Below are 21,195 nucleotides of genomic sequence, written 5' to 3'. Positions count from 1 at the left end.
TACTGACTGACTGAGTTTCTGATGAGGATACTAAAGGGTTGGCTGAGGTGGTGTGGAGAACTAGTAAATTTTGCATGTGAACAGTGACTATCTGGGCTGGTGGTACAGGGGTAAAAGAATTTACCAAGACAGTTGTAGATAAAGAAAGGTGGATTTATTAGAGAAAGCAGGAAAATACATTGCGAGGAGGCAATAGGCAGGCCAGCAGAAGAGAAGCTGACTTCAAGGAAACAAAGGCTTGCTGGAGATTTTATAGGACAGCATTTATGCTGTATGCTGTAGAGTGCTGCATACAGTACTGATAACCCCAAGATTGCAGTGAGCTGCAGTCTTGCAGCTATCTTGCAGGTGTCTGGTGAAAGTTGGGCGCAGGAGGGCTACATGGCCTGGACCGGGGTGTCCAATCTTTTGGCTTCTCTGGGCCACACTGGAAGAAGAAGAATTGTCTTGGGCCACACATAAAATACGCTAACGTGAAGGATAGCTGATGAGCTTTAAAAAAAAAAAAAAAAAAAAACATGGCAATTTATGAATTTGTTGTGTTGGGCGGCATTCAAAGCCATCCTGTGCCACAGATTGGACAAGCTTGGTCTGGCCATGAAGAAAGCCAGACTTATAGCTTCTCTGCTTTTTCTTTTTGCTTTCCCCTGGTCCTGCCAGCCTGACTCCTTTGCCCTAACTGGGACTCCACAGTAAAGACTGTAGAGTTCAGGAAAGTAAGAAGGCAGGGCCTTGGATGGGTATCCACATGGATATCCAGGTAACCCAGGTTGCAGGATGTGGGGCAGAGAGGAAGTCTTTGAACTTGGTGCCAAAGCTTCACAGGAATGAGGGTGAGTGACGGACAGGTAGGTTGTTAGATAATAATGACCATGAAAGATAAGGGGTGCCAAATGGTTTGAACCTCAGAGAAGTCAGATGTTATGCCTGGAAGTGGAGGTGGAGAAATAATGGCCTGGACATTGAATAGCTTTCTCTGTGCAGCCACTTCCTCAGTGCTCCATTCCTCTCAGCTGTCACAGTCCCCTTTCTAGTAGCATCTGTCCTGAGGGAGTGGCATAAATTAGATCAAGGAAAAAACTATGCTTAGTTCTTCTCACGTAGGTATCTTCTACCTATTCATAAGGCTTGCCTTAGACTGAGTTTAAAATTAATGCTGCAGATTATTGTAGTTGAATGATCTGGTAGTGGGGCTATTGAACATCTGGTGTTACGTGTGGCCAAGCACATCCCTACAGTCTTGCAGTAGTTCCTCCCTACAAAATTTCAACTTTGCCCTGAAGTGAATTTTAAACAGAAATTAAGTCCCATGGGCTGGTTATAATTCCTACAGCAGTACCACCTCTAAAGATGAACAGTTATCAGAACAGTGTTGGGGTTTCAGAGGCATAGAGTAGATGAAATCCTAGTTCCTAGGTTCAGCTAGTCTCCTGCCTTCTGATGTGGCCACTGGTTGAAGTGAAAGAGAACAAATTAGAAAAGTTTCCCTGTTGACTGACTGAGTTCAATATACCTGTTTCTGTGATGTGTTCAGTTGTTTTAAGGTAAATTATTACTTTAAGTCATATTATAAATTCCAGTTTTTAATATTTTCATGGGTAAGAAAAGGGAAGAATTTAGTTTAGTTTTTTTTTTTTTTTACAGGTATCTTTTGCAAAGATCTATAATGGAAAAAACATCAAAATCTTTGTTTTGTTGCTGCTTCATGCCATTAAATCATATGATCTTTGACAAGGGCCTTCTCAGCTATCAGTTTCCTCTGACGAGTTGAGGAGGCTGCCCTTGGAATAGGCATCTGTACCTCCCTGGATGTATCTGTGTGTGCTGAGGGCATTCCCATTTTGTTTCTCCCTGTTTCTGCTTTTCTTGTCTATCAGCATTTACTCAGTCCCTTCTTCATTTTAATAGCTACCATTTTTATATACTTAAAAGCCTGCTTATATTTTAAAAAGAAAACGTAACACTAGAAAAGGTCAAACTAAATGCATAATTACACATTTATCTTGATATAGGTATGCATGAATTTGGCTTTCATTCACAGGTGACCACATAGGTCACCTTATTTTCTAAATATGTAACCTATTTTAGTAGTATTTTTTTCATAATGAAAAGTTTTCTCTGATTATGTAACTAATGCATGCAAGTTATTTTACCATACAGTATGCAGTATGTTAGAATATAAATAAAGGCTATCAGAAATCCCACTGTCCTGAAATAGCCACCATTGGCGTTTTGTTGATCGTGTGTGTGTGTGTGTGTGTGTGTGTGTGATTTCACAGAAATGAGGTCATAGCCTACGCTTTTATTATGGACACTTCCTATCCCTTCCTCCGCATTAGTACCTCTTTCTCATTTCTGCTTCCAGGTAACTTATATTAAGAACTTAGTCTGTGTCTCTCCACATTTTTTTTTCTGTACTTAGATAATCCTATATAATACACACACCTTCATATATATATAAAAGAGGGTCTTTCTGTCATTGATGTACAAAAATTGAATCATATACGTACTTTTCTGGTAGTCTGTTAAATAAAAATACTAGGTCATGATTTAAGAATGTCTGTATATTGTCTTGTAGACCACATTAGAGCACGCAAGGCCTGAAGAACCCAGTTGGGATGAAGATTTTGCAGATGTGTACCATGACCTAATTCATTCTCCTGCCTCTGAAACGCTCTTAAATTTGGAACATAATTACTTTGTTAGTATCTCAGAACTGATTGGTGAAAGAGATGTGGAACTGAAAAAATTACGAGAGAGGTATTTCAAATTTCTTGCATTATCAGAATGAAATGTTACATTGTCAAATAGATGGCCTGCAGAACAACTTGTTTTTATTTTTTACAAAAAGGATAAGATAGAAAAAAATACTTCAATATTAGAAATTAATTTTCTTGTATGTTTACATGTGTAACTACAACTGGGAGGGTCCTCATAGGTTTATACACTTTCTAAGTGATTTACCTAAATAAATGATGCTGGTGGCCTTGTATATTCTTATCTCTAATAAGAGGAATAGATTACTTCCTTAGAAGGTTTGCTTTGTTCCAGGCACTGTGCAAAGTGCTTTGGATACCCTGTCTCATTTGATCTTTACCATAACCCTACTATTATTTCCATTTTACAGATGAAGAAGTTTTTGTTTAAATAAGTAACTTGTCCAAGGGCATGCTGGAATTTGAAACCAGGAAATCTGACTTCAGAACTGTTAACCACTGTACCATTCTGTCTCCCTATTCAGAACCTCTGCATTGCCCTGCTCTAACTATGTCCATGGCTCTTTCAGTTCATTTTGTATGCTCAAGTACCTTAGAAAAAAATAATAACGCTAGTATTGTTCCAAGACATTGTAATTAGATTTGAATTCCTACTGTATGGATTACTTAACACAGTATACAAACAATGCTTTTATTATTTATTTTTTCTTTGGAGTATGTCAAAAACTTCTAGCATTGTGTATTTTAAAATAAGAAGTGGCCTCCCTGACTGCTTTCTAGTAACTCTAGATAAATTGTGATAGGAATTCAGGATGTGTCGTTCTAGATAATCCACTATAATTTAGCAGAATCTAATAACATTCGTTATCCTAAAAACACTTATTTAAGACATTGGGTGTATATGCAATGAAGGTAATATTTTTAGTGTTGCTTTGTGAGAGTACATAAGGACTAAATCACTTTTTTTTTTTTTTTTTTTTTAGTGTAACTGATTTAATAGTCCCAAAGGAGTAAATGTAAAAAGATGTGCTGGTTTGTTCCTGGTTCTCATTAGCTTCCCGTTAGAAACAGTAAGGCCAGCAAGATGAGAATGATCTTTGGAATGTTGTCATGGTTAAGAAAATTTTAAGTACAGAAAAATAATAAACAAATGTGTTTAATAATTGTTCCTGAGGGATACCCTCTTCTGTGTACCAAATTAGCATTTTTATTATATGGCATAGATTTGTAAATTTTCATAACAATTGTACTCCTCTGGACATTTATGCTCATACTTTGTAAAATATTAGAATGATCTCTTTGTCAAAAAGAACATGATGTTTTGAGATATTTGTCACTGTTTATAGGTTTGGTTTGTTGACCAGCTGTGTTGAGGCAGTTTATTCCTTTTCGATGAGATACGGTTGCCACTAGGTATATAGTTGAAACATATTTCCCTGGGGAAGACAAAATTTTCTTTCTAGTTCTTTATTATGTAACCAATAAAATTGTGAATATAGTTTAAAAAGAAGAACAAAATATAGAATTAGGTTTTTAAAAATACATAAAAATAGAATTACCTAATACTAATTAATTACTTTCTGTTGAACTTCAATTTGTTTGATTTTTCCTCCTAGGCCTTCAAATAATATAACCTTTAAGTCATCCTGAATCTGTTATTAGCTCTCAGGTCTTCTGTGACTATACTCATTCTGCCTCTTTGGGTATATTGATAAATTCCCACTTTGGCTCCCTGTACTTCCATTCCTAGTACTTCAGTTCGTCTGTTGAGTAACTCTAACTTGCAGCATAGTTCGCTGCCTGTACCCCCCAGAAAACTCTATATCTAGCCATTAATAGTCTATAATGGTTCCTTTTTCTAAATCAGAAGAAGATTTCTGTTCTACATGATTCTTCATCTTTTGGGAAGTTGAATTAACTTACTAATTAGCTGCATTTACTGGTATTCATACTTTTTTTTTCATGGAATAGTTTTTTAGTAGAGGTTTGTTTGGGTTTACTTCATTGTTTGGAATGATCTTTGGCCATATTTCTTGATGGGGTTTGGCCTTCTTTTTTCTTTCTAAACATGTAAATAATGCTTGAATTCATCTATTTTTTAAAGTTTTGTAATTTATTTTTCACCTGTCCAAACTGCTAGCTTAAAAAAAAAAAATAAGCTATATTCCTCTGGTAGGTACTATTTATTGAAAAGGTGAACAGTATGACTTAAGGTAAGTTATAATTCACTAGTGTTTGTGGAGGTTGACCCGATATTTTGGTGCTTAATTTATTTATCCAGTTCATGAGCAGAAATGACACATTTTCTTATTTCTTATTTCATTTTAATGCCATTGTACATCTTTAAAAGAGTTGTCACATCTGACATACTGAGCCAGGCTATATTTAGTATTTCATCATGTAATAAAATTTTCCTCTATCTTAATCGTAGAAAATATATATTGTATCATCAGCTATATGATTAGCTAGTTGCCTTTTGGACATATTTAGGATGAAATAAATGTTCATGAAATTTTATTTGTTGAATTTCTATCTTTTCCTTCACAAGAAATGTGCTTTTTTTTTAAGCAAACCAGATTCTAGATATTTCTTTAAACTTTAAAAATGGCAATGATACCTTTTATCCACTAGAGGGAACATGTGTAATGTAAAATAGTAATATATATTTATATCTAAGTTTGTATTTATAAATGTTTAGCAGTTATTTCTGTTTCTAAATAAGAATCTCACTTGCAAGCATAATTTTCACTTGACCTGTAGTAGTTATTAGAAATTAATGGAGTCATCTGCTTTAGAACTAAGTGAGATTTAAATGATATTAAATATTTACTACCAGAATGTATATACAGAAATGTATGTATGTATAACTTGCTTGAATTTAATTTGTCATATATATATATAAGTATCTTAATCAGTGTTATAAATAAGTACAAATTCACTTTTTTTTTTTTTTTTTTTTGAGATGGAGTCTCGCTCTGTCTCCCAGGCTGGAGTACAGTGACGTGATCTCAGCTCACTGCAACCTCCGTCTCCTGAGTTCAAGCAGTTCTCCTACCTCAGCCTCCCGAGTAGCTTGGATTACAGGCGCCCGCTACCATGCCCAGCTAATTTTTGCATTTTAATTTTTGCATTTTTAATAGAGAAAAATTGCATTTTTCACCATGTTGGCCAGGCTGGTCTTGAACTCCTGACCTCAGGTAATCTGCCCACCTCGGCCTCCCAAAGTGCTGGGATTACAGGTGTGAGCCATCACGCCTGGCCAGAAATTCACTCTTAAGAGCAATTTACTTGAATTAACTAGGATGATAAAATCCTTTTAGTTTATATCTGTGTTTTGTTCTTTCCCAGTTTGTTAGAAATTTGTTTTAGAACAAACTTTTTGCATACATTTGTATTGAAAGATAATCTTTAATTTCAATGTTTTAAGTGAACTTACTTATTAAAATATAACATACATACAGAAAAGGCAACACACTGTGGGTGTACAGCTCGGGAAACTATCACAAATTAAGCACAACCACGTAACCATTGCCCAGATCAATAAATAGAATATTTCCAGCATTACGTAGGCCTCTTTCATGCCCTTCTAGTCCTTTACCCTTTCCCTCATAAATAACCATTATCTGTACTTCTAACACCACTGGTTAGTTTTTCCTGTAGGAAAAACCATTTTTTATTTTTACACATTGTTTCTTTGGATAAATGCAGAAGGTGTGACTAACATCTTCAGACTGTATTTTACATCCCTCTGTAAATTTTATGGCTTAATAATAATTTGACTCAGGATCTAATTGTCTGCTTCTGGATATAATGTAAACTAACTTTCAGAGGTTGAAGTCACTTTAGTTCATATACAAATAGAAAATCCATTTAAGCTGAATTTGCAGAGTCTCTTCTTTGAGGAAATTTGCAGGTGAAAAGAAGGTCCAGAGTTTTTAACATTAGCCGTGGTAATTGAAAGATAACTTAGATTTTGACTGCATTCATCTATGCAATAAATTTAGATGAAAATTTAGCTGCACAAATGATGTTGATATTATATGACACTGTCCTCATAATTTGGTAGTTTCCATTTCCAAGGATTCTGAGTACTTTCAAGTTATAATTCTCATTCGTGGACACATTTCTATAAAAAAATTTTTTTATTTTCACTTTATAGAGAGTGTTCGATGAATCTGAAGGATCATATACCTTGAAAGTTTGATGAATATCCCTGATTTGCTTATTTGTGTTTTAGACAAGGTATTGAAATGGAAAAAGTGATGCAGGAGTTGGGAAAATCACTGACAGATCAAGATGTAAATTCACTGGCTGCTCAGCATTTTGAATCCCAGCAAGTAAGTGAAATACAGTGACTTTTAGGTATGCAGTTGCATTTTCTTTTGTTTTTTTTTGTTGTTTTTTTGTTTTGTTTGGGTAAAAAAATTAACCAGTTGGTACACTGTTTCTTTTAGGACCTAGAAAATAAATGGTCGAATGAATTAAAACAATCAACTGCCATCCAAAAACAAGAGTATCAGGAATGGGTAATAAAACTTCACCAAGACCTAAAAAACCCCAACAACAGCTCCCTTAGGTATTTACTATGTGTTGTTCTTATTTGTATAATGGTCTGTTGTTAGTAATGGTTTATATTTACTGCAAACTTAAACCTTTTAGCTGTATGCATTTTTATTTTTATTTTTTTATTTTTTTTATTTGTTTTTGAGATGGAGTCTCGCTCTGTCGCCCAGGCTGGAGTGCAGTGGCCGGATCTCAGCTCACTGCAAACTCTGCCTCCCGGGTTCACGCCATTCTCCTGCCTCAGCCTCCCGAGTAGCTGGGACTACAGGCGCCGCCACCTCGCCCGGCTAGTTTTTTGTATTTTTTAGTAGAGACGGGGTTTCACCATGTTAGCCAGGATGGTATCGATCTCCTGACCTCATGATCCGCCCGTCTCGGCCTCCCAAAGTGCTGGGATTACAGGCTTGAGCCACCGCGCCTGGCCATCTGCATGTATTTTTAATTTGCTAGTGAAAGTTCAAGATAATTTTATGCTTCTTTTACCACCTTTTGCATTATAGGCTTTATGTGGATTATTTGGGGGGCAATGGTTATTGATTAGTTTGAAATAGAACTTTAGTTTTATGTTCTAGATACATACACCTAAATACTTAAATACTATCTTTATTTCTTTAGTTTCCATTCCATGCAGTAAATATTGGTTGAACGCCAAACACTCTCTAAGCAGGAAAACAAAACAAAACAAAACAAAAAACCTTCCTATATGGAGCTTATGTTCTTGAAACAGAGACTGATCTATAAATAAATAATACTGTATAGAGTGGTATGTGCAGTAACAGAAGCATGTAGAAGGTACAGAAATAGCATGGAGGATTTCTCATGAATTATAACTTGTGTGGCATCTCATGGCCTAAATAAATTGTGTTTCACATATTCCCTTAGAGCTTGGCCATGCCTATATTATTTCCTGGCTACGTATCTGTATGTTCGAGAATTAATTTTTTTCAAATCCTAAAGTATATTCAGTTGGAAATATACTGAGTACAGTATAATAGTCCTATTTCCAGCATATGCCAGTGTATGCTATAAGTATTTTTAAATAGCATTTTATTTGTGTAATGTCAGTCTCATGTCGTTTTTTTTTTTTTTTTTTTTTTGGTCATATACCCAGTCCCTTGCCAAGTGTTTAGCTCTTGACAGTAGCACATAAGACATGCTCAGTAAAAATTTATGGGATGAATGGATGGACAGATGGATAGGTTATCGTTAACTCTTTACCTGACATTTGTAGCATCTCTTATCTAAATATTACGGGTTTTCATTTGCCTTACCGTTTTCCCCAGACTGTCTGTTGCAGCCTGCTATGAACCATTCTACATCCCTTATTTTCCAACCAGCCTTTTAAAAATAACAATAGAATAGGGGAAAAAAAATCAGAGTGCATCATACGTGAAGCTTTCTAAAATGAACGTGTGTATTTGTTATGCCCAGACTGTTTGTTCCCCAAAGAAGACCACCAGAGTCCAGAGTCAAAGCCAAGAGGCAAGGATTTTTACTACAAGTTCGAACCTGGTCCCTCCTTTACACAGTATACAAGAGGGCCCCGATCAATGCGAGCGTTTGCTTTTTATAGCCCGAAAGTTGCAGGGGAACAAAGAAATTCTTTTGGCTCCCGCGCTTTCAGTAACCTTGAACGGCTGTCTCCTTATCGGAGACTTTCCAGGTGGTGTTTGTACTGGGCTCAGGGAGTTTCGAGCCCGGGGGCTGAGGAATGTGCCCAGCTCCTTTCATTCCCCCCTTTTTTTCAGGTATCTTTAGAGCCAATCTTGGGTCTTATAAGTCTGATTTTGTTTCAGCGTTTACAGGTTGGTATTGGGCTCTGAGGACCATGAGTTGTACGGTGTCAAATTTTTCTCTAACAAATTGTAAAATTCTGTTAACAACACAAGGTCCTACGGTAAGCAGAAATAGTAGACTTAGCAGGGGTCCAAGGAAGGGGGCTAACAGAGAAAACATAGAGGAATTCCACCATTGGTCTGCAGCCAAAGCAAACTGCCGTGTTTTTACTTCAGTGTTTAACTTGCGTAACTGTTGGACCTGGTCCTCTACAAGTCCTGATTTATTTATGTAGAAACAACAGTCTTCTTTTAGAAATATACATGTACCACCTTTTTTTGTAGTGAGTAGGTCTAGGGCCCTCCGGTTCTGCAAGGTTACCTGAGCTAGGGACGTGAGCTGTCGCTGAAGGGAGGCAAGGGACTCAGCCGACTCCTCCATAGCAATGGCAAATTGTTGGTACAACTTGTTACTTTTTATGAGGGTGTGACCTAGGGTTTCCCCCGCCAGTCCGGCCGCAATGAAGGATGCGGTGAGGGAGATTCCTGCAATGAGGGGGAGAAATATGGCTCGTGCAGGTCTCGGTCTAGGGACTGGGTGAATAACAGCACTAGTCCAGTTACCAGTATACCCTAGGAACTCGCCAGCAGTTAGTAGAGTCAACCGGGGAACTAATGTGACAGGGAGACACAGTAGGTTATTAACAGAGGGACTAGGTAGGTTCTTAGATAAGGTTCTATTACACCAGAAGAATATGCCTGATGGAGCCCTTAAGGTGATATTAGGGGGCGTTGCAGTGATGCTGCAGAGGCTGGAATTGGTTCCTGAGAAACGGTAGGGAAACTTCTCCTGACTGGGGTTTAGGTATAGGGGCACGTTCAGGATAGGAGCATACGAGAGGTTTCGGAGGTTGTTAGCTTGGGCAAAGGTAGAGGATCCCCATGGCAGAGGGACAGCGGTTAGCGGTGAACGCCCTAGAGTGGCGCACAGAAAGAAGTCCTGTAAGGTTAGCAAGTTTTAGTCCTTCTTGTAATAACTTTAACCAGGAGAAAGGACGCAAGTTTTGTGTTAGTCTGTTTTCCTGTCGTTGGATATTTCCGTGGACCAGGGGCAGTACTTGTACTAGGTCTCGCCACAGATAGAGGTGACTGCTAGGCCATGTGGAGGAGGGGGAGTAGTATACAGCCCCATGTTGAGGCATGGTCCAGCGGGAGTTCCAGGGGTCTCTAACTATCCATGTATATGAAAAGTCTCTATCCCGTCTACGATGGAAGGGCCACTTAGGGTCTAACTGTTTTTTCTTTCCCTAATAACGGGGTCTATGGATGTTACAATAGTTATAAGGACAGCCGGCATTTTGGTGCCACCAATAGTGTTTACAATTGTATTTAGTCTGATCAAACTCAAAGCATATTATTGGTGTCATAGGTTTGGCTATTCGAAAACCAGTAAAATTTAGTAGAATTGGGCTGTTGCACCCTGAGGAAGGGCAATCAGCACTGGCCAATAATTTTCCGGGCTTATGAGGTTGCCCAGGGTGGGTTCGGTTTTCATAAAGCCAGAATCTCCAGACAAAGGGATTATGAGCTGGTTTTGTGATTTTTCTAGCGGCCACTAGGGCGACTAACGTTAGGGTTACACTACCTAACTGCATGTTTGCAGTGAGCTATGCTGCCGGCGCAGGGTGAGTTTTAAGGGGTTGTTCCTAGCTCTGTCCACAGTCCACGCGTCCGGTGCTTTAGCCGCCGCCGTGATTGGTCCTAGAAGATCGGAGGTTGGGACCACTGGCTTGACGTGGGTGTAGTGGATCCACGATGCGATGCCTTTTACCTTTAGGGTGGTGGGTGTGGTTAAGAGTACCTGGAGTGGTCTTTTTCACCTGGGTTTTAGGGTCTCTTGTCGGTGTCGCTTGACTAGGACCCAGTCTCCCGGCTGGTATGGATGGGGTGTCGGCGGGGGACCGGTCTCATATAGTTCCTTTAGCTTGGGCCAGATTTCTTGATGAATTTTCTGCAAGGCTTGTAGGGAAAATAAGAGTTCAGAGACATTTTCTGTTTCAGACTTGAGCAGATCATTTTTTAGGCTGGGAACTAAGGGTGGGGGTCTGCCATACATAATTTTATAAGGGGTATGGCCCAGTCTATAAGGGGTATTACAGGCCCGGAACAGAGCGTAGGGGAGAAGGACCACCCAATTAGCGCCAGTCTTTATAGCTAATTTAGTTAAGGTCTCCTTTAAGGTCCGATTCATTCTCTCTACCTGTCCTGAACTCTGGGGCCTGTAAGCACAATGTAGTTTCCAATTTGCCCCAAGGATGGAAGCCAAATCCTGACTTACCTTAGCGACGAAGGCCGGCCCATTATCTGACCCTATCTGGATGGGGAAGCCATACCTCGGGAGGATATCTTCCAGGATTTTCTTTGCTACAACCTGAGCAGTTTCCTTCTTGGTGGGGAATGTTTTAGTCCACCCTGAAAAAGTATCTACAAAGACAAGTAAGTACCGATACCCGTATTTTCCTCGCTTTATCTCAGTAAAATCTATTTCTCAGTAGATACCAGGCCTAGTTCCCCTGAGCCTTGTTCCCGTTGCAGCCTGACTTTGCAACTTGTCACGATGCTGCTGGCCATCTCGGCTGTATGTCTGAATTTGAGCTTAGAGCGTCTGATCGGGTCTATCATCCGCCGAGCACCCAGGTGGGTGGTTCGGTGGATGTGTTCTAACACTTGTTGTCCTAATTTTTTTGGTAGGATGGTTTGGTCATTAGTATCAATTCACCACCCATTCTGGATCTGTTTCAGGGGAAGCTTGTCAATCCACTGGAGATCTTGTTCTGAATAATCAGGGAAATATGGCAAGTCCCGGGGGCCCGGGTCAGGGAGCCGGAGTGCAAGGAGTTGGCTGGGAGCCTTCGCCATCTTTTTTGCAGTTTGATCCGCCAGAAAGTTGCCTTGAGCAGTTGGAGTAGTTAGTTTCTGATGCCCTGGGCAATGCACAATGGCTAACTTTTCTGGCCTCCATAGGGCTGTTAGCAGGGCTAGGATTTCTTGCTTGTTTTTTTATTTCTTTTTTTTTTCGCCGTCAGTAACCCCGGCTCCCTGTAAATGGCCCCGTGTATAGGCGCCGTTGCAAAAGCATATCGGCTGTCTGTATATACTGTCAGCTTTTTCCCCGCCCCTAAGGTAAGAGCTTGGGTGAGCGTTACTAGTTCGGCCTTCTGGGCTGATGTCCCCGGGGGCAGGGGTTCCGCCCAGATTACCTTAGTCTCTGAAGTCACTGCCGCTCCAGCGTACCTCTGGCCCTGATGCATGAAGCTGCTCCCATCAGTGAACCAGACGAGGTCGGCATCAGGAAGTGGGCGGTCCTGCAGGTCTTTTCGAACTCCGTGCAACTGAGTTAGTATCTCGGTGCAGTCGTGGAGTGGGGCGTCCAGGTCCAGGTTGGGCAGCAGCAAGGCAGTCTCTTACCCAGTGGCTAGCCTCCTTGCAGTAGGCACATTGGTCTTTTCTCAGATTATCATGCCTGGGGGGGCCGCCTAGGTTGGGTGTACTCTGGCTGTAGATGTTTTTTCTGTACTACTGCTGCCAGGACCTTGGTTCAGTGGCCTTAAATTGCCTTTCCTCTGGAGTATCTCTGTTATTATAAACCCGCTGGGCTATCTGAAGGAGGTCCTGAATCCGCTTTCCTTCCGAGTCTTTTAATTTTTGGAGTTTTTTTAATATTTGGGGCTGCCTGATTTACGAAAGACATTACAACAGCTGCCTGAATTCCTGGAGTCTCTGGATCTATGGGGGTGTACTGTCTAAAAGCTTCCATTAATCTTTTTAAGTAGGTGGCTGGGCTCTCTGTCTTTCCCTATAGAGTAGAATATACTTTGGCCAAATTAGTGGGCTTGCGAGCAGCTGCCCGGAGACCTGCCATTAGAGTCTGGCGATAAAGGTGTAGCTGTCCCCTACCTTCTGCCGTGTTGTAGTCCCACGCCAGCCTGCTCAGAGGAAAGGTCGCGTTTATGAGGTCGGGGTTGGCAGTCGGTTGACCGTCGTACCCCAGGACCAGCTTTCTAGTTTCTACCTGTATTCTCTCTCGCTCTTCCGTGGTAAACAAGATTCGGAGGAGCTGCTGACAATCATCTCAAGTGGGCTGGTGGGTGAACATGACACTATCCAGTAAAGCCAGTAAATCTTTGGGGTTGTCTGAAAACCGAGCACTCTGAGTCCTCCAGTTATACAGATCACTGGTGGAGAATGGCTAGTACTGGAGCCTGGGGATTCCTGTGTCATCTGGGGGTCCTATTTCCCGAAGGGGTAAAGCCACCGTGGAGTCAGGCGGCTGGGGGGGGCTAGTTCGCGAAGTGCGTCCTCGCGTCCGCCCCGCCAGCCCTTCAAAGTTACTTTTTTTTTTAGCGGGCCCGTGGTGCCGGCCGCCTCCCCTCCACCTGCTCCCTCCCTCTATCCTTCTCTCTAATTTTTCCGTTTCTGTCCAAATCTTTGATTGACAGACTCACAGGGTCTTTTCTTTAAGTCTCTATCTTATTCGCTCGCGCTCTCTCTCTCTCTGTCATCCCGTGTCCTTTCTCCTTTACACTCAGTCTCTTTCTCTTTCTGTCTCTCTCTCTGACTCTCCACGTCTGCCGTTTCCTCCCCTTTCTCTTTCCGATTTCCCTTTTTACTTTCTCTTTTTCCCTCTCCCCAGTCTCACTTTCTGTGTCTCTTCCTGTAAAGGAATGTGGGTTAGAATCCCCTGTAAAGAAATCGGCGCTGGAAGCCGGAGCCGGGGACGAGCCGAGGAGCGGCGCCGAGCCGGGAGCCGGGGACCGCGCCAGCCCAATTCAGACCGCAAAGCGCCGCTACCGAAGGGACGGGCAATTCAGACCGCCAGCGCTTCACCCGAGGACGGGGCAATTCAGACCATAGCGCTACCGGGGACGAGAACCTTCAATTCAGACCATGAAAAGCCTTTACCGGGTACTGGGAGACGGGTCAGACAGCGGCCGCACCGAGGACCCGGGGCGAATTCAGACCGCCGGCCCACCGAGGGACGGGCAATTCAAGAGTCAGCTGTTGCCGGATCAGCGAGCATCCGGCAACTCAGATAGCCAGCGCAGCTGCTGCCGGATCATAAGCGGCGTTCCGGCAACTCAGATCGAATTTAAATCAGAAAGAGAGCGGGAATCTCCGGTCTCCACTGGCTGTCTATAGATCACGCCAGGACTGTGCCAGTTCAGTTCCAGACCTCGCCCAGTCACAGATTCAGATTTCAGAACAGACATGCAGACACAGACAGACAAAAGCGAGGCAGAGCCAGCTCACCTATCAGTAGATCGGTCTTGAATCCGTTGACCAGGGGTCTGAGTGGGCTTGGGGAATCCTGGGCCGAGCCCAGATATTATGCCCAGACTGTTTTGTTCCCCAAAGACCACCCAGAGTCCAGTCAAAGCCAAGCAGAGATTTTTTACCACAGAGTTCAGACCTGGTCCCTCCCCTTTACAGTATACAAGGGCCCCGATCATCACGGCGTTTGCTTTTTATAGCCCGAGGATTTTTGAGGGGACGAAATTCTTTGAGGCGGGCGCTGATGGCTCAAGCCTGTAATCCCAGCACTGGGAGGCCGAGGCAGGCCCGGATCCGAGGTCAGGAAGGTCCGGAGACCATCCTGGCTTAACAGGGGTGAAACCCGTCTCTACTAAATACAAAAAACTGGCGAGGAGGCCCGTGAGCCTGTAGTCCCAGCTACCGAGGCTGAGGCTGGAGAATGGCATAAACCTGGGAGACAGAGCTTGCAGTGAGCTGAGGTCCGGCCTGTACTCCAGCCGGGTGAACAGAGGAGACTCCGTCTCAAAAAAAAAAAAAAAAAAAAAAAGTGCTGGCTCCAGCACCAGTAACCTTGAGCGGCTGTCTCCTTATCGAGACTTTCCAGGTGGTGTTTGTACTGGAAACCGGGGTTTCGAGCCCGGGGGCTGAGGAATGTGCCCAGCTCCTTTCATATTGAGCCAAAATGTAAAATGTATACTATATATTGTAGTCAGAAACATTGAAAGCCACTGATTTAAGGAAGCTGTGAAAGCCTTTTTGCTGTAAAAGTTATCCCTTCATGATCATGCTACTGCCCTCCAGCCTGGGTAACAAGAATGAGAAACTGTCTCTTAAAAAAAAAAGTTATCCCTTACTTTGCTGCTAGAGTTTCAGAAATTCAATCTTTAGAATCAATTTCATTGCATAAATATTGGCCTGTAGCTGCTGCTGGTTTTAAAAATCAGGTATTCCTAGGAAATAATGTTTTTATTGTGACTTTGTTACTTTGCTTTTCTTTTTGATAGATGTTTCTTTGAGCAGGAGAGATCTGTTTTCAACACAACTATATGTGGAACTCCTATATGAGATTGATAAAAGTAGTATTTTTAAATTTATTTTTGCTTTGTTTTCTTTAAAGTCAGGTCAGTTGAGGAATAAATTACATAAAGTTAAAGTTCTTCTGTTTTAGGTGTACAGTTTGATGAATTTTGACAAACTTAGTCATAAAATCATCACCGCAATCAAGATACAGAATTTCCCTTTTTGTAGTTTTATTTCATTGTAGTTTGATTTTTCTAGAATGTCACATAAATGGAATCAAACTGTGTGTAGCAATTTGTATCTTGCTTCTTTCAGGTGGCATAATACTTTTGAGACTCATTTGAGTTGTGTTTATCAGTGGTTCTTTTTATTACTCAGTAATACTCTATCATCCATTTATTTATCCATTTACTCAGTGATGGACATGTGGGGTATTTCCAGATTTTAGCAATTATGAAGCTGTTATAAACATTCATGAACAGGTCTTGTGTAAACAGGTGTTTTGATTTCTCTTTCATAAATATGTAATCCCTCTCCCCTAGGAATGGGATTGCTTGGTCATATGGTAAGTGTACATTTAACTTCAGAAGAAACTGCCAGACTATTTTCCAAAGTGACTGTACAATTTTGCATTCCCACCACCAATGTATGAGGGTTCCAAATGTTCCATATCTTCATCAGCACTCAATATTGCTGTTTAGACATTCTAGTATGTTTTGCAGTGATGTCTATAATTTTACTTTGCATTTCCCTGATGCCTAATTATGTTAACATTTTTTCATGTGCTGGAAAAATGTGTCTTCTTATTGAGCTGTGAGAGTTCTTTATATATTCTGGATACAAGTCCCTCATCCAATAATGTGTTTTACAAATATATTCTCCCACTCTGTGGCTTGTCTTTTCATTTTCTTAATTGTGTCTGTCAGAGAGTTAAGTTTTTCATTTTAGTTAAGTGCAGTTTATCAATTAAAGACTATTTCTTCAAAGTATTTTTAGGTTCACAGCAAAACTGAGAGGAAGGTACTAAGATTTACCCCCTGACCTACAAATGCATAGTCTTCCCCATCATCAGCATCCCCCAGCAGGGTGGTACCTTTGTTGTGATTGAGAACATATATTGACGAAATCATTCAAAGTCCATAGTTTACATTAGGGCTCACTCTTGCCATTGTATATTCTGTCAGTTTAGACAAATGTATAGTGACATGTGTCTGCCATTATAGTACCATACAGAGTAGTTTTGTTACTCAAAAATCCTCTGTGCTTGGTCAATTTATGTATTTTTAAATGGTTTCTATCTTGTCTAAGATATCTTTGCCTAATGGAAGATCACAAAGATTTTATCCTGTATTTTTTCTTCTAGAAGTTTTGTTGTTTTAGCTTTTACATATAGGTCATGACATGTATTGTTTCACACATATGTATGTATATGACATATATCCACCAACTCATATATTTATGCATGTATGTTGGTCTATAGTTTGTTTATTTGTTTCTTATAACATCTTAATTTGGTTTCGGTGTCAGGTTAATGGTGGCGTTATAAAATGAGTTGATCTGTGGTCATTAGTCTGATACCATGTTTTGCTTTCTAGTATTTCCCTTTGTTTCTGCTCTTTGCTAAACTTGCTTGTGTGTTGTCTACCTTTCCACTAGATCTTTTAACATGCTGGTTATAGTTTTTGAAAGTCCCTTTTTTTAGTCCCAATATCTGGATCCTTTCTAAATGTGTTTCTGTTTATTGCTTTATCTCTTGACAGTGGGTTGGGTCGTCTTCTTGCTTTTCTGGGTGTCTCTTCTTCTTTCTCCTTCTCCCTGCCACCCACCCACCCACCAAGACAGAGTCTCTCTCTGTCTCCCAGGCTGGAGTACAGTGCCGCAATCTTGGCTCACTGCAACCTCCACCTCCTGCGTTCAAGCGATTCTCCTGCCTCATCCTCCCAAGTAGCTGGGATTACAGGCATACGCCACCACACCTGGCTAATTTTTGTATTTTTAGTAGAGACGGTGTTTCACCGTGTTGGCCAGGCTGGTCTTGAACTCCTGACCTCGTGATCTGCCCACCTCAGACTCCCAAAGTGCTGGGATTACAGGCATGAGCCATTGCACCCAGCCTATTTTTCTTCTTTTCTTTTTTTTTAACTGAATGCTGGATATTGTGGGTATTAGAAGAGACTGAGGTTAATAGTATTTACGTCCAGGAATGAACCGTATTAATGTGAAGGTTGTTCACATCTTATTATTAGCAGTTGAGGTAAGTTTGGTTTCTTTTTTTTTTTCCCTTAGCATTAGACTTTCTTTATTAGCTTATTCACTGGAACGATGCTTGGAGAAATCTGAAAATGCTTGGCAAGTTTGTTAGAGATCTTGCTTTCATATAATGTTTAGACTTTCTGGCTTTCTTTTTAAAATTTTTTTAATTTTTTTATTTCAATAGGTTTTTGGGGAATAGGTGGTATTTGGTTACACAAATAAGTTCTTTAGGTGGTGTTTGGTTACACAAGTAAGTTCTTTAGTGGTAATTTCTGAGATTTTGGTGCACCCATCACCCAAGCAGTGTATACTGTACCCAGTGTGTAGTCTTTTATTCCACTTTTATCCCAGTTTGGTTTCGTGTCTATCAGGACCTTCAATGTACTGCAGGCTTCATTTTCTACTGGTGCTACTTTGTGCTTAGAATTGCACTTGGGGGTCCAGGAGGATTTTTCGCTGTCTCTCTGCTCCATCCCTTGCTTTCAGCAGTCTTCGCATGCCAGAGCTGCAGAGTGGAGTCTGTCTCCATCCTTTTCCTCTGCCTCCCAGCAGCAGACTTGTTACTTGAATCTAGGCTCATAGTTGGGGGTCAGGAAGGTCACTTTGTTCAACTCTTCTCCTTCTCTGTTGTCTTTGTCAGCTCCTAGTTTGGTCAAGCCTCATGTATCTTAATTCTCAGCATTTCTGCCTGTGCCCTTGAGAAGGCTCTTTTGTCTCCTGCCTTTGGTCTTTTCTGGAAATACCTGATGGAGGCCAATGGAAAAGAGTTTGCAAGTTCCTATGTCTGTGGCTCCAACCCTATTCTAGCTTGATATGCTAGCCCACTTGGCCTTCAAGAATCTGTTACAATTTTAGCTGCTTTCTTTTTACCCGCTTGTGTGACAGCACCCTATTTCAGCTATGCTCTAACAAAGACGAAACTCCTTATAAGTCCTGTCCGTCCTTGGAGGGATATGTCCCGGTGTGGAATTCAGTTTACAAGGTTGCCTTATTATCACACATCTGATGGACTCCAGAAAGGTGTGATTTTGTTGATCAGCAGGCCTCAGCCTTTTGAGCACTAGGGACCAGTTTCACGGAAGAGTTTTTTTCCAGGAGAGGCGGGGAGGGTTTGGGGATGAAACTGTTCCACAAGGAGCACACAACCTAGATTGCCTGCATGTGCAGTTCACAACACAGTTCACGCTCCTATGAGAACCTAATGCTGCCGCTGATCGGATGGGAGGTGGAGCTCAGGTGGTCATGCTCACTCACCTGCTGCTTCCTGCTGAGCGGCCCGGTTCCTAACAGGCCAGTACGGGGGGGATTGGGGTCCCCTGTTGTAGATTGTATGGCTAGGTTTAAATTTACCGTATTTACTAATGAAGTCAGTCATTGAGTCTAATGGGGCTATTGGGATTAGCCCCAAAAATTTAGGGAAATGGATGACTCGTACAGACTTGTGTCATCTTCAGCATACCACTGTTTGAATTGAACAATGATATAGTTATTGCTCTTTTGTGGAAGTCTTTTCAGGAACTATAAAGAGGAGAGCAAAGAGAAAGGCAGTTTAGTAGGAGGAGAATGTTGGAGGTAAAAAACAAAACAAACTGGAGGCTGAGGCAGGAGAATGGTGTGAACCCAGGAGGCGGAGCTTGCAGTGAGCCGAGATCAGGCCACTGCACTCCAGCCTGGGTGACAGAGCGAGACTCCGTCTCGAAAAAAAAAACAAGAAATGGTGAAAATAAAGGATGTGTATACATCAAAATGAACTTCATCTTTTTTATTATTTATTTTATTTGACTTTAAATTTTTATTGCTATCACTTTGTCTATTTTCTAATTTTGCCTAGAGCTAGCCCTGGTATAGGATGTATTATATATTTTAAAATATAATGTGATTTTAAAGTAAAAGTTAATTGCTTCATTTAATCATTCTCTTAGGCTGCTAAAAATGTTAAATGGCAGTATATTAATTGACATTATAATGATTGAAAGTAATAATCTGCTTTATTCATTGTGAGGAAATGAAAGAACAAGTGGGAATTTAGAACCTATTGGTGCTTATGGTCTTACTTGTCACCATGGATTAAGGATGAGTTTAGGAAGAAATTAGCAAGACTTTCAGCTGTTCAGTTTTCTCTCATTATAAAGCTTTCCTTTAAGAAAAGTTTTTGACAAACATAAAAGTATATCAATAATTTTATTACTTTTAGTGAGGAAATTAAAGTTCAGCCAAGTCAGTTCAGAGAATCTGTAGAAGCAATTGGAAGGATTTATGAGGAACAGAGAAAGTTAGAAGAAAGTTTTACCATTCACTTAGGTAAGTGTGTTAACTTTTTCCAGTTATATTTTATTGTAACTTCTGAAACTTTTTTTTAATTATTAGTTTTTTAAAATAATAGAGACAAGGTCCCGCCATGTTGCGCAGGCTTGTCTTGAACTCCTGGGCTCAAGCAATCCACCCACCTTGGCCTCCCAAAGTGCTAGGATTACAGGCGTGAGCCACCGTGCCTGGCCACTGAAACTTTTTTTATATGCTGTAAGAGAAAAATCCCTAACACGAGTAGAGTGTACCTATGTTATTTTTAATTCCAAATTATGTTTTGCTTTAAGAAAGACTATATTTTGTTGGCTTTAAGTTTTGTATATTTATATAATGTTTTTTTCAGATAGATTAAATTGAAATAGTCATTAAAATGGAAAGTTGCAAGGCCCATTTTTAATTATTTTGTAGCACGGATTTATCTGGATTCTTGCCATAGAGATTCGCATCCTGTTATACTGGACTTTTTGCAGCTGCTTAAGTATCTTTCCTGGACTATTGCCTACCCCCAGGAGCCCAGTTAAAGACCATGCATAATTTGAGATTGCTGAGAGCAGATATGCTGGACTTCTGTAAGCATAAAAGAAATCATCGAAGTGGTGTGAAACTTCATCGGCTCCAAACAGCGCTGTCACTTTATTCTACATCTCTCTGTGGCCTGGTTTTACTAGTAGATAATCGAATTAATTCATATAGTGGTATTAAAAGAGGTAAGTTAACATCACACACGTTTATTTTGTTAAATCTCACGCTGTAACACTATTCTTACAAAGAAAGGAATTATGGGGAAACTGAAAAAAAATTTTAATCACCTTGACATTCAAGTAGACCAAACAAACATACCCAACCATAGTTATTTTATTTCAAACTGTAGCATTGATCGAGTGCTTCATGATGTTTATTTTTCTTTGCTATTATATTATAAATAATGTTTTTATAGAATTCTCATTACAAGGTAAAACAAAAAGAGCAGTCACTTGTTTTCAGTTTAGAAGCAAATCCTGGCTTGGTGATTTTTAGCTCCTCCATTTGTCTATCTATATGTGTGTGTGTGTGTGTGTGTGTATATATATATATATATATTTTTTTTTTTAAATAACCTACCTCTTAAATTTGCTAGGTAAAATTCTACCTTCCCTCTTAGTAAAACTCACTTTTTATGATTATTTCTAAATTTGTAAATATATAAAATGTAAAATATATAAAATATATGAAATGTATACCTGTTTTTTGAAAGAAGCTTAAGTAGA

The 21,195-nt window shown here is 40.4% G+C and overlaps 1 protein-coding gene across 1 annotated transcript in view; it reads left to right on the top strand.

Annotated features, from left to right (window-relative positions):
- The window catches only part of C9H12orf4 (chromosome 9 C12orf4 homolog), a 51,064-nt gene that overhangs the window by 5,954 nt on the left and 23,915 nt on the right, over window positions 1–21,195 (top strand). The window contains exons 4-8 of the mRNA XM_003905825.5: window positions 2,579–2,760; window positions 6,955–7,054; window positions 7,172–7,293; window positions 19,836–19,942; window positions 20,458–20,655. Coding sequence (XP_003905874.4) covers window positions 2,579–2,760; window positions 6,955–7,054; window positions 7,172–7,293; window positions 19,836–19,942; window positions 20,458–20,655 — 709 coding nt within the window. The remainder of the gene's footprint in view (window positions 1–2,578; window positions 2,761–6,954; window positions 7,055–7,171; window positions 7,294–19,835; window positions 19,943–20,457; window positions 20,656–21,195) is intronic.

This window comes from Papio anubis, chromosome 9 (genome assembly GCF_008728515.1).
Source record: "Papio anubis isolate 15944 chromosome 9, Panubis1.0, whole genome shotgun sequence".
Lineage (NCBI taxonomy): Eukaryota > Metazoa > Chordata > Mammalia > Primates > Cercopithecidae > Papio > Papio anubis.
This window is presented reverse-complemented; position numbering and strand designations above follow the sequence as displayed.